This window comes from Lathamus discolor, chromosome 11, assembly GCF_037157495.1.
Source record: "Lathamus discolor isolate bLatDis1 chromosome 11, bLatDis1.hap1, whole genome shotgun sequence".
Taxonomy (NCBI): domain Eukaryota; kingdom Metazoa; phylum Chordata; class Aves; order Psittaciformes; family Psittacidae; genus Lathamus; species Lathamus discolor.
The window spans coordinates 1944399-1956400 of record NC_088894.1 but is presented as its reverse complement, the minus strand read 5'-3'; the positions used below and the strand labels follow the sequence as shown (position 1 = coordinate 1956400).

Below are 12002 nucleotides of genomic sequence, written 5' to 3'. Positions count from 1 at the left end.
AGCGGCGTAATAGAAATGGGGCTTCATTAAAGTTGTCATTGAAGTTGCTGAAGTGGTCAAGGAGCTGGGTTTATGTCTCACCGTCGATGCAGATGTTGTCTGCACGCAGGTGAATTTGGCAGCAAATGCCAAGCGGGTGCACAGGAAGGTGGATCCCTGTTAGTTTGGGAACAAGACAATTTGGGGTTTATTGCAGCATTGCCATCTGGGACATTTCCTCCTATGATAATAAGAAGCAGGGAGAAAAGGGGAGAAAGGACCATTTGCCATAATAGAAACAAATTCTCTTTGGAGCATCCTCTAGAAGGCCAAGCTGGAGAGGGATGCAGCCAGCTCCTGTGCCAGCCCCAACTGGTGAGTCTCCATAGCTGACCCTCCAGCACCCAGACAGAGGAGGCACAGAAAGCTCCTATCCCAGCTGAGGAGCAGGAAGGGACACACATACTGAGCACATGCTGCTCCGCTGGTGGTGGGGATGATGCACACACGATACATACCACCGCATCCCCCCATGTGCCTTAGAACTTGATGGATGCTGCTCACAGACCCCAAGCAGAAGGGTCTGGGCATCCCCACTGTTCACCCTCAAAGCCTGCAGTGCTTGTTTGGGCCTCACCTGTCCCCCCTGATGTTTGGGGACAGCAACGGGGGGGTAAAGAGACTATTGGGCAGGCAGGGAGAGAGGACCAAAAACACCTCAAAAGGGAGGGATAAAAGAGCCCAGGTGCCTCCCTCCAGAAATGCAGCATTAACACACAGTGATTTATGCGAGTTGTTAGATGGGGAGATTGAAGAGGGGGGCTGAAAAGGGGGGGTGTATCAAAACCTGGAGCAATTTATGCATCCTGTCAGCGTTCAGCTCGTGGCGCCGCGGTGTTGTGCTCCCCGCTTATTGCAATCCTCCCAATAACACAGCAGACAATTACTATAATTTGTATTTTTAAAGCCCCAGTTCCCTGCGGGCCAATGGCTCACGTTTAAAGTGTGGAGAGGAGCAGGTGTCAAAGGGACTTCATTACATTTATGAGCCTTTCAGCGTCGGCGCGCGCTGAGCGAGGCAGCCAACGCCAGCGCTGCACACCGGCGGTCCCACTGATCCGTTTGATTGCCGGGAGCCTGCCTCCAACCAGAAGGGGTTTCAGAGAAAGCTTTCCCCTTTGACAGCTTTCCTAGGGAATTGGCACGTGTTGGGCCTTGGCAGTCCGGGGTTCCTGCAGGGAGTTATTCAGAGGCTGCGGGAAGTGTAATGGGCTCTGACCACATGAAGAGGAAATGCTGGGATCCTGCAGGGACAGAGCAGAGCAAAACTTCCCTAAAGCTGCCCCTCCAGGGCTGGAAGGTGGGAAGGGCTCAAGCCGCTTGTCTATAAATAGGGGAGAGCCCGTTTCGTGCCATGTTTGTCTTTAGAAGGATTAGGTATCGGATCCAGGCTCCTCACTAAACCCACAGCACCTCATAAAGCGATGCCTTCCGTTGCCTCGAGCACTACTTTCAAAGCAGCCTCAAGCGCACCGGGAAGACAGGAGCACACTCAGTAACTACATGGCCAAGCGAACAGAAGCCACCTAAAGCAGGGATGGACCCAACCTTACTGAGGACCCAAGGATGGAAAAGCCAAATAGGGTGCCCAGAGCAGCCTTTAAAGAAAAAGCAGCAGAAATATGAATTACTGGGGCTTTCCCCTTAGGAAGACCCCAGAACTTGGTTAGAGAGCTTAACACAGCCCCACCACTGTGTATTGAGGCGTTTCACTTAAAGCACCGGAGCGATGGAGCGCACTGTGCACTCCCAGACTCTGTTTCCTACCATCAGGCTCCTTTCCTCAGCTTAAACCAACAGCAGCAGCATCCTTCAAATAAAGGAAGAAAACTTCCATTTCCCACCGAAGTGCACAAACACCAAGGAAAAAGAAAAAGATCCGTTTCTGAGCTCAGCCCCTGCTCCTCCCAGGCAACTTAAATTAACTGACATGGCCATTACCGCGCTTCTGGAGCCTCTGTGGTTATCGGGCTCGGATGCATGAAGGTTACATGAAACCACTGTCCTTTATTGTTTGCCTCCTCAGCGAGGAGCCCTCTAGACAGATCGTTTTAATGCGAAATTTCAGGTCACACAGTGCATGTTTGCCGTCTCGGAGGCTGACAGGGTATTTTCATTTGTTCTCTCTCTCTTGCTCACACAATAGCCGGGCTGAGGAGCTATCTGGGTTTCACTCTTATTATTTTAACTCTGAATGGAAAACAAAGCAATCTGAAAGGAAACCTGCAAAGAAATGATTGCTGCCACATGCCAGCCTCGGAGTGGGTTAGCTCAAGCTAGGAAAAGACAGATTTATTCTGCTCCTCCTCCACCTTATCACTGGGTTATCTAAAACAAAACAAGCACCTACCAGGTTTCCTCACCCATCAGCCACAGGATGATGCAGGGGAAAGGACTCTGTGCTGTGTCTTAGCATCCTTGCTCCAGGATTCAACTCAACGCTCTGCCACTGACACTCAGGGTAACCTTGAGAGCATCGCTTCATCTCTGGGTGCCTGGTTTTCCCCTCCTCTTCTCTTTAAAGGCGCTGGGTGCAGGAGCTATTTCTCACCATGTGTTTGCCCTGCACTGAGGAGCTTCCCCACACAACCAAAACACAAACTCTACCAGTGATGTCCCAGAGCTGCAGATCTAAATCAGCGAGGTTCAGACACACTCAAAGCCCAGTTTAACCTGGGCACAATGTGAATTTTAACAGCCTGTTTCGACAGCAGACGTCTTGCTCCGCTGCCACGACTGCAGCGATACAGTGTGAGAACAGCAGCACGGATCTGAAGTTTAATTTCGTGCAGTACCTACAGGGTTGATATTTTCTTCCTCTTTCTTATCTTAATACACATTTCCAATGGAAAACGGAGGTGCTAACATAAAATCACTGGAGCCTTCCATGCTCTGATGCCCAGGTGTGCCTGGGCTTGGATAGCTCTATGCAAATACACCATTAAGGGCCGTGCTGAAATTCCCCACGGTCAGCGGTAATACTTTATATGTATTCAGGAGCACCACGGAGCTCGGAGAAGATAAACGCGCTGAAAAAGCCTTCAGCTGGACAAAGGGAGGTGAGGAATCAGCAGGAAGGTTTATTTTAGCGCAGCTAAAGCAGCAGAGCTTCCATCCGTGCTTATTTGTGAATACAGCAAAATGCCATGTGCAGGAAGCTGTGTCTGAGCTTTCGAGGGGGCAGACGGACAGACAGAGCCTCTATTTTGAGTTAGAAAAGCAAAATTCACATTGGCCTAGCAGCAGGTAAAGCAGGAGGAGGAAAACGCCAGGAGAAATGGTATTTTTCCCTACAGAATATTTGAGAAATGGTTTTCTGCTTGGTCCTTCCCCTCTTCCAGGTCCAAAGAGCCCCTTCAGTAGCTCCTAAGGGAGGAGGCAGTGCTGAACACCCTAATGAGGCAGGACCCACCACCACCATTCTATCCGGGGCAGGCAGAGTCAGAACATCCACCTCCCACAACCCTGATTCAGGGCTGCGTTCAAAGCCAGGATGAAGGAAGGGAAGGGAGAAGGATGCTGTGTGGGAAACCTTCACCATCACCAACCTTATCCCAAACTCCAAGTTCTCACCAGGGAAGATTAATCTGCTGATTAATCCTCACTGTTGTCTGCTGCTCCTTTCCTACCCAAAGATCACTTTATCAGCACAGGCAATGAAGGGAGCAAATCCCCAGGTGGATGTAGACTATGGAGCAAATCACAGCCAGGCAGCAAAACTGCCCCTCAGCACCCACCGACTGGTGATGATGGATTTGAATTTGTCCTGATTTCACCTCCCTCTGCTTTTACTTTTTTGGAGGCTTTTATTCCCCACCCCATGAGAAATCTGCCTTTAAGAACACAATAAATAAGGGGTGGTGGAGGAAGAAATACCCTTGATCAGGAGTTTGCTTCTGCTTATAACAAAGGCTCATGGTAGCTCCCAGCTGCTATTTTATAACCACACTCAGGTTGGGTTTTTCTCTTTATCCTCCTTCCTTTAGGGTTTTCCTTGCTGCTTGATTTAAATCCTTCTGACATTCCACCTATTGTGAGTCCCGTCCTCAGCTGAATAAACCACAGTCTGCCTTTTGCTTTGGCTGCTTCCAGGAAAGGACACCCCATGTGGCGTTTTCAGGCTTGGAGTCAGAGGGGGAGGATTTTGCCTCGACATCTTCAGATGCAAACCCACAGCTTGTGCCCACCTCACATTAAACATTCCAGCTGTGTCACAAACATCCTCCTGAAGCCGTGCTGTCAGCTTGTGTTTGCAGAAAGGGTCCAATTCCTACCCTAAAAAGAGCCCAGTGCTCCAAGTGAAGTGCTTACCGAGCAGCAATGCTCTATAGGGATGGCAGAGGCATCCTCTGCACGAGTGAAGCAGACCAGAAGAGATGCTCCCCAGCATCACATTTGACACAGCCGCAGCTGCACCGTGTGCCTCCACAGCATCAGGCTGGGGTGATTTCACATGCAGTAGTTTAAGTTGACGTATACTTTCTCCTCGACTGTTTGCAAGTGCTACAACACGCAACCCAAACACTATTTAACACACAGAGAGACCTAAAGTGGCTCCATACACGCAAACAGCTCTCAGGCCAGAAGAGGAGGGGTAGGAAATACAAATATCACAGTTCTTCAACCTCACTGTTTTCAAGCGCAGCAATAAGCTGCCTTTTTCCTAAGATTACCCTCAAGTGGCACGATACAAGGTGATTGCTGAAATGAGCTACGTGTGTATCCCCAAGGACCACAGCAGCCAGTGCTCGTGGCAAGGACATTGTGGTGGCTCCATCAACGTCAGCCCTCCCCATCCTAACAGCAGGCAGACTTCAGCAGCAGCCTGCCTGCTATTTAGCAGTACCCCCCCCAGCTAGCTCACCATGGCACAGGAGAAGAGGGAATATCTGGGTGGCAGATTCATTCCTCCATCAGCCACCACGACCCAGGAGCATCCATACGGATGGTCTCAGCTGGCTCTGTGCGCCGAGCACCTCTCTCCAGCACTCTCCAGAGATCCCATTTCAAACCCATCATGGGAAATTTTATCCCATGCCTGGACTTCTCTAAAGGCAAAAGATAAATCAGCAACCGTGCCCCGCATCCCTTTGTCCTTCACTATTGCTCATCCTGTGGATTACGAGCTGCAACTGCCATGAAAAGCTGCATTTAAATACAATATGTATTTTTGTGTTTAAGTGCAAGCATGTACACGTGGTGCAGATCCAAAGGTTAGAGAGGGATTGAGACATACAATATCCAGGGCTAAACTATCCTAACTTCTACCAGGATTTTAGGAAAACATAGAAAACAAATAGCCCGCTTCACTGATTGAAATCTTGTTTAATTTGCCTAAATGGATTTAAAGCAATGCGTGGGGAAACCTGCTCATCGAGGTGGCAATAGCCTTATCAAAGCCTCCTCCTTCCCTCTTCCTTTCAAGTTTAATTTAGCTTTTATAACAAGGGACCAGAATTCCTCTATTGCTCACTCACACCCCAGTCTTGCAGGCAGCGACGCGCAGGATCAGGCCCATACGTACCCTTGACATCCCACAATGTGACTCTGAATGCTTTGCAGGACCAGCGTTACCAAAAGCTGCGGCTTCCCAAACCCTCCTCCCACTTCACAAACCCCCTTCTCACCTCCTCCTGCTGACCCCAGGCCAGTCACTGTGTTAGAACACAGATAAGCAGCAAGAAACAGTCAATATTAGCTATGTGCCTGGCAAAGGCAGAGCACTAGATGAGCACCAGGTACCAGGAATATTACCTTTTATAATCATTGCTTTATTAACATACAACAATCTCATTAAATCTAATCTAAGTGCTTATTTGGCAGGTTCAATAGAAAAGCCTTAATTGAGCTGGGTTTAAATATAGCAACAACTGCTTACTCTGCTTTCTAAGAAGGTGAGAGCTTTCCTGGCGACACCTGCTTGCAGCTGACAGCTTGTTAGTGAAGAAGGATGAGGTTTAAGGATGGATTTTTGCTGGTTTGGGGTTTTCCCAGCGCTCGGTTTATTTGGGGATACAGGAAGCATCAGTAACATCAGTCTCCCTAAGAGGGCTTCTTCCAGCACCCAGGTGGGTCCGAGATGGTGCCTTACTACCGAGAGGCCAAAATGGGACAGGATGTGCCATTTGCGTAGTGAGCAGCACAGTTCTATGCTTAATTAAAGCTTCCTAATCTGCTGGCAGTGAATCTGCCAGGAGGTTTGACAGCTTTGGCTGGACCCCTTTCATCAGCCACAGCTGCAGCAGTAAATGAGCAGCTCTGTTGAGTCCCCAGGAGCTGCCGGGGTCCCGGTGGGGATGAATGCCCCCCTTGTCTCCTCCAAAGGCATCACAGCTTCACCTGGTGTACAAGGGGCTCCTTCCGACCAGCCGGCGCCTTGGAGAAAGGGCCCATTTTAACAGGCCTGGGACTGACCTAAATACCCAGATCTGAGCCGCCCTTGAAGGATGGGACCGGAGAGGATTTAAATATCTGGATTCAAAGCCAAATCTTGGCAGCTGGAAGCCCCGAATTCACCACGCAGGAGGTTTGGCTGTAGGAAGGAGACAGAGACTTCCAAGCCCTGCCCATCACTTTGGGTACCGGAAAGGCTCCATCCCCCAGGAACCACCTGGTCTATAAGGGATGGAGCAGCACATCCCATGGCAGGGGGTCACCACATTGAAGTACACACTGAGGGGGGGACCGGGTGCTTTCTGCTCACCTTGATGCGTGCGCCGTGCAGGCTGGCGGCTCCCTCGCAGCTGCTGATCTTCTCTCCACAGGTCCACCTCTGGTTCAGCAGCTCACCCCGGAACTCATTTTCTGGGGAGGGGAAGAGGAGCACAGGGTCAGGACACAGAGTGCGCCCGGCACCCCATCAGCAGCATCAACCGGAGCAGTATATATTCCCTGCCTGCTTTCTTTAATTGCCATATAAATCCTGCCTGAGGGTCTCTATGCCCTCAGTAGCACCCCAGGGTGTCTTGCCAAGGCCAAGAGCCCCAGACATGAGGAACTGTGCACCCTGAGCCTACCCTGAACACTGCAATGCTGCTCAGCTTGATCATCAATTGGAGAACAGAGTATTAACGGTGCTGCCACTGGGCTGGGCAAGGAGACTCCCTGTGCCCCTGGCAGCTGGCAAAGGGCTTCCCCCTTGAGCTCTCTTCTTCAGGTTCATTTGCACATCTATAGGGGTGGATGGGACCCATTAGCTGGGCAGCACTGAGAGCACAAGGGAGGTCCCCACAACAGCTCTGTGTGACATCAGTATTTTGGGAGCGAGTCCTTACAGAAATAGGCATTGAAGGTGCAAAACAAGGGTCTCAAAGTTAAAACTCTCAGACACAGAACTGCTTTGGGAGCAAGGGAGAGCAGGCAGAGAGGAGCCTCTATCCAAGGGGAAATACTGTGGGAAATGCATCTTGTACAAGCAGATTTGGGGCGTTTTCCCTTCACAGAACCCCAGACTGGTTTGGGTTGGAAGGGACCTTAAAGCTCATCCGATTCCAATCCCCTGCCACGGGCAGGGACTCCTTCCACTGGAGCAGCTTGCTCCAAGCCCCTGTGTTCCACCTGGCCTTGAACACTGCCAGGGATGGGGCATCATCTAATACAACTCCAAACACCTTTAAGGGGCTGTTACTGGCCCTGCAGCAGCTGGACCAGCACGGAGGAGCTGCCATGGCACAGGAGCACACGGCACGGCTTCCCTGCTGTGCAGTTACCGCTCACAGTGATGAGATCAAGACCATTTGCTTCCAGACTGTGGCCTCCAGGCCCTCAGCATCTTTGTTGCTTCGGGCACCGCTGCTGCGAGCCTCCCCCTGGCATCTCACATTGCAGCTCCCTCTGGCACCGAGCACTGCACAATGTACTGCCTGTTCTCCAAGCCTGGCTCCATTCATCTACCACTGATGCATAGGGAAAAGGAGAGCATCCTCCAACGTGAGGGGATACACACATGCCAGCAGGCTCATCACTTCGGCTGCTAATAGCCTGGGGAAGAGCTCAGGGCAGAGGTTTCCTTTCTGCTGAGCAGGTTCCTTGACTTGATGTTTCTTTATTGGGGTGATCTCAAAGACAAGGGAAGCAGGGAGAAGGATGCTAAAGGAAGCCTGGGAAGGTGGGTGTTTCCAGCCATGGATAACTTGCTGACAGCGTAGGACACCAGCAGAGCAACTTTCCATCTGCTCTGCAACAAAGCAGCTTTTGGGACAATACATAGAGAGTAGTTAGGGAATTTATTCCTCCCCTGCCTGTGTCTGTTCCCCACCTACAAGACATTAAGGAACAACCAGTATGTCCCAGAGTGCTCTTGCCATAGGTACATTGAAAATCTGGGACAATTCAATCCTATGGTGATGTCCAGTCCAAGTTAGTGCCTACCGTAAATAACCATGAAAGTCACCTTCACGTATTTATCCTAAAGCAGAACTGCTCAGATCAGGAGGGGGGCTCTTCTAGGTTTTATGGGAGAAACATCTGCATTAGAAACTTCTCTCCTAACCCTGTCTGAAGCACCTTGTTCCAGCCTGGACCCAAAGGAAAGGCACAGGGCTATGAAACAATATTAGAGATGCCAAAACATGGTTCTGCTCTGGAGAAGCTCTGAGGAAAAGGCGCAGGGAGGGACAGATGGCCAAGGCAGCTGATGGAGCCAAGCAAAACGTGGGGAAGAAGCTACAAAGGGAAAGAGGAAAGAACAGAAGAGGAAAAGGCATCAAATAAGAAGAAATAAAGATGCTTCTATACTATATTCGTAGGACAGCACAGCCTGCCTGCTTATCTGAAGCCTTTCCCTGAGCATCCTTCTCTGGTGTGTTTTAAAGAGGGAGCAACCTCTCTGGGATGCAGCGGAGGCAGGAGCAGAGAGTGGGTTAAACTGCAGAAACAATAGATCCTGGATGCAAGAGAACCCTAAAGATAGCTTAGAAGAATTCTGAAAGGCTGAGAAATGGTAAGATTCAACCCTGAGGAGTTAAAAACAGCATTAACACATACGCACATTCATCCTCTGGGCCTGTTTAGCTCACGTGTACCTAAGTCATAGACTAAGGGTGAGTTCTGGATGCTGCCATGGTAAATCTGGCTCAAGATGCCAGCTTCTCCTTGCCACAGGGCCAGTCCCAGCCTTCTGCACCTTCATCCCTGTGAGGAAGAGGAGGGAAGGGGCTGTGTGTTGGGGTTAGGAGCCTCGGCCAGGCCATGCCAGCTCAGCACCCTCCTGCCTTCTCCTGTCCCTCTGCCCTGCCCGGCTCAGATGGCCAAGGCAGCTCCGTCAACACACGAGTCAGATTTCCTCTGCTCCCTGCTGCTTAAACGCATGTGGTCCCTGGAGAGGATCAGTTTGCACTGCTGGCTGTGCCCTTTCCACCCTGCGCTCAGCAGAAACGAAGCTCACTGGTTATGTGAAGTACACTTCTTTTAACCCCTCCCTGGCCACCCAAGAGGAGATGTAGGATATTGCCCTAAATGCAAGTTTTTCCCCACGCGGAGCAGTTCAGCACATCCTGAGGTCCCCTCCTTGCACAGAGCTGGGACATGAAAGCTCACAGTCAGGAGCGCTTGCATCCATGAATAATAACCTGGATGCTCAGCTGGTCTAGGTCACTATAGATCACTGCCCGATGTTCACATCCCAAAGGAAATCCGCTCCATCCTTGGTACCCACCACCTAGCCAGGACTGGATCACACACTGAGGACCCTCACTAGACAGGCTGCTTTTCCTCATCAGCATTTGTGACAATCCAGCACAACATCAGTGTGTCCTCTTCCAAATGAGGCTCTTTCCCCAAACCTTGAATCAATTTGTCCCCTTCCCTCCTTCAGAAATGCCTATAGAGAGAGATCAGTGGGGGAATGATGCACTGAGATGTGCAGAATCCTGGTGTGAAAGAGCAAGTTCTGTGAAGCCTCAGAAACCCTCATCAACTCCAAACAAGAAAGTCAGGAAAGCTGGGATGGACACGCACAATTCAGGGTGGAAAGCAGACTCGGGTGGCCTTTACTTTCCATTTCACCGAGTATTTAAGCTAAATGACTAGAAGGAAACCAAATCAGTCTTTGTTTGCTCCCCCAAGTGCAAGAAAAAGGGAGTGAGATTGCTCTTCATCTTCTTTTGCAGGCACATTTTCCATTGGAAACCTGAACTCTGTGTTAAGGCAGCGGCAACGTGCTTGAGAAGAGGCTGGGTCCTTCCATGCCCCGCCAGACAACACGGGCTCAGAGCAAATCCAGCAGCAGTGTCAGCGATCAGGGGGTGCCCTTTGGACCCCATCATTCATATGAATTAAAACAACCAAACACCAGACCAGAACCCTCTCAAAACCTAGTTTTACATTAGCTGTTCTCCTCCATCCTCCTCTGATGGCAGAAGTGTTGGTTTAAGCCCCTCTCAGGGCACAGAAATACTGTCTATTCAATGCAATTACAGCTGTTTTCCATGGCACAGCGACGTTCAGGGCTTCAGATTTAGCTTCCCAAACATGCATTTAATTTCAGATCTGATACTGGATGTTAATTGTGTATTGCACAGTAAACGACTGATCATTAAAACATATTAATTGAGGTTTAACAGCTGTGTAATAGTATTACATCTCATACTTATCAGCAAATTTGATTTAATAATCACTTAGGATGGGATGTATGGATGGGAGATGCAGCACGGCCAGCTAGATTGGGGGGTGTTCGTTTACGGACCTAAAGGTACTTGTCCTTAGCTTGTTTGGAAAGGAGCTTGGCAATCACCAAGCAGATGTTGAGCTTTGATGCTCTCAGCTGCAGAGCTTATGTGGGCAAGCCCCACTGAGTTTACAGCCTATAAAGGGAGAAATGGGGGAGCTATGTGGAGTTTCTTCTTATAAAACTGGGGCCAAGCTGCAGGGACCTGGCCCCATGACTATCATAGAATGGTTTGGAAGGGACCTTAAAGCTCATCCAGTTCCAACCCCCTGCCACGGGCAGGGACCCTTTCCACTAGACCAGGTTCATTTTATTTTACGCAAGTTGAAAATGCCATTGCCCTTGACAAGGGATATGGATATCCCAGTCCATATGCCCTTGGCTGGTCTCCAGGGCAGTTTACCCAAGTACTCCATCTCCTGCTGCTCCCCTTCCCGTCTCCATTGCCATGTTAACCCAGCATATCCCACTCTTGCATCCCAGGACTTGCTGCTCCTCATCCCCACATCATTCCCAGCCACGTCCCCTCTAGCCGAAGCAAAGAGCTGGATGGTGCCTTGCTGCACTGTGTGGCCAAGTACAGCCCTGCATGTCCTGGGGGCAGAGGAGAGGAGATGAGCACCAGGGTTTCCACCTGGCTATGCAAAGGGCACAAGGACATTGCTAGCGCGATGCTGCTGTTTCTCCATCTCCAGCCACAAGAGCCTGCCACCCTCCTCCCAAAGATTCCTGCAATGCCCAGGTGCCAGCCAGCAGCCCAGGGAGCATCCCCCACCTCAGCTCCCTTCCCAGCACTGCATGAGGTACAAGTGACTCATGTCCTCCTTGCCAGCCCCATGCCACCTCCCCTCTTGGCTCATCCTGCTTTTGACGCCATCAGCAGCCACGTCAGCCCATGTGGCCACCTCAGCCGTGCCAGCTCATGCTTTGCCCTGCGATACCTGAAACCTTGGGATGATTTTAACTCACTTTGCCATGTCCTTGATGGGAGAGGGGAATCATCCCTTTCCCCACAGCCCTGGCACAGGACACAGAACAGTTGGTTTAATCACAAGAAGAGTCACATTTCCCAAACATGAGAGCATGTTGCAATAGGAAGGGAAGAAGCACCAGAACCCTTGAAGAGGGGGCAAAGCCCTCAGCACTGGGGTTCAGCAGCAAGTTAAAGACCTACAAGGATTAAGGGATAGAGATAACTTTGCCATAGGACTTGGCATGCAGAGTCCCCTGTGGCTGTGGCTCTGCCATCCTTCCCCCAGGTCCCTCTCCATCCCTGCCCAGCAGCTCTTCACCCCGA

The 12002-nt window shown here is 50.6% G+C and overlaps 1 protein-coding gene across 1 annotated transcript in view; it reads right to left on the bottom strand.

Moving 5' to 3' along the window:
* Positions 1–12002, bottom strand: part of MYT1 (myelin transcription factor 1) — a 60305-nt gene that overhangs the window by 32153 nt on the left and 16150 nt on the right. Inside the window, exon 2 of the mRNA XM_065691311.1 lies at positions 6743–6843. Coding sequence (XP_065547383.1) covers positions 6743–6843 — 101 coding nt within the window. The remainder of the gene's footprint in view (positions 1–6742; positions 6844–12002) is intronic.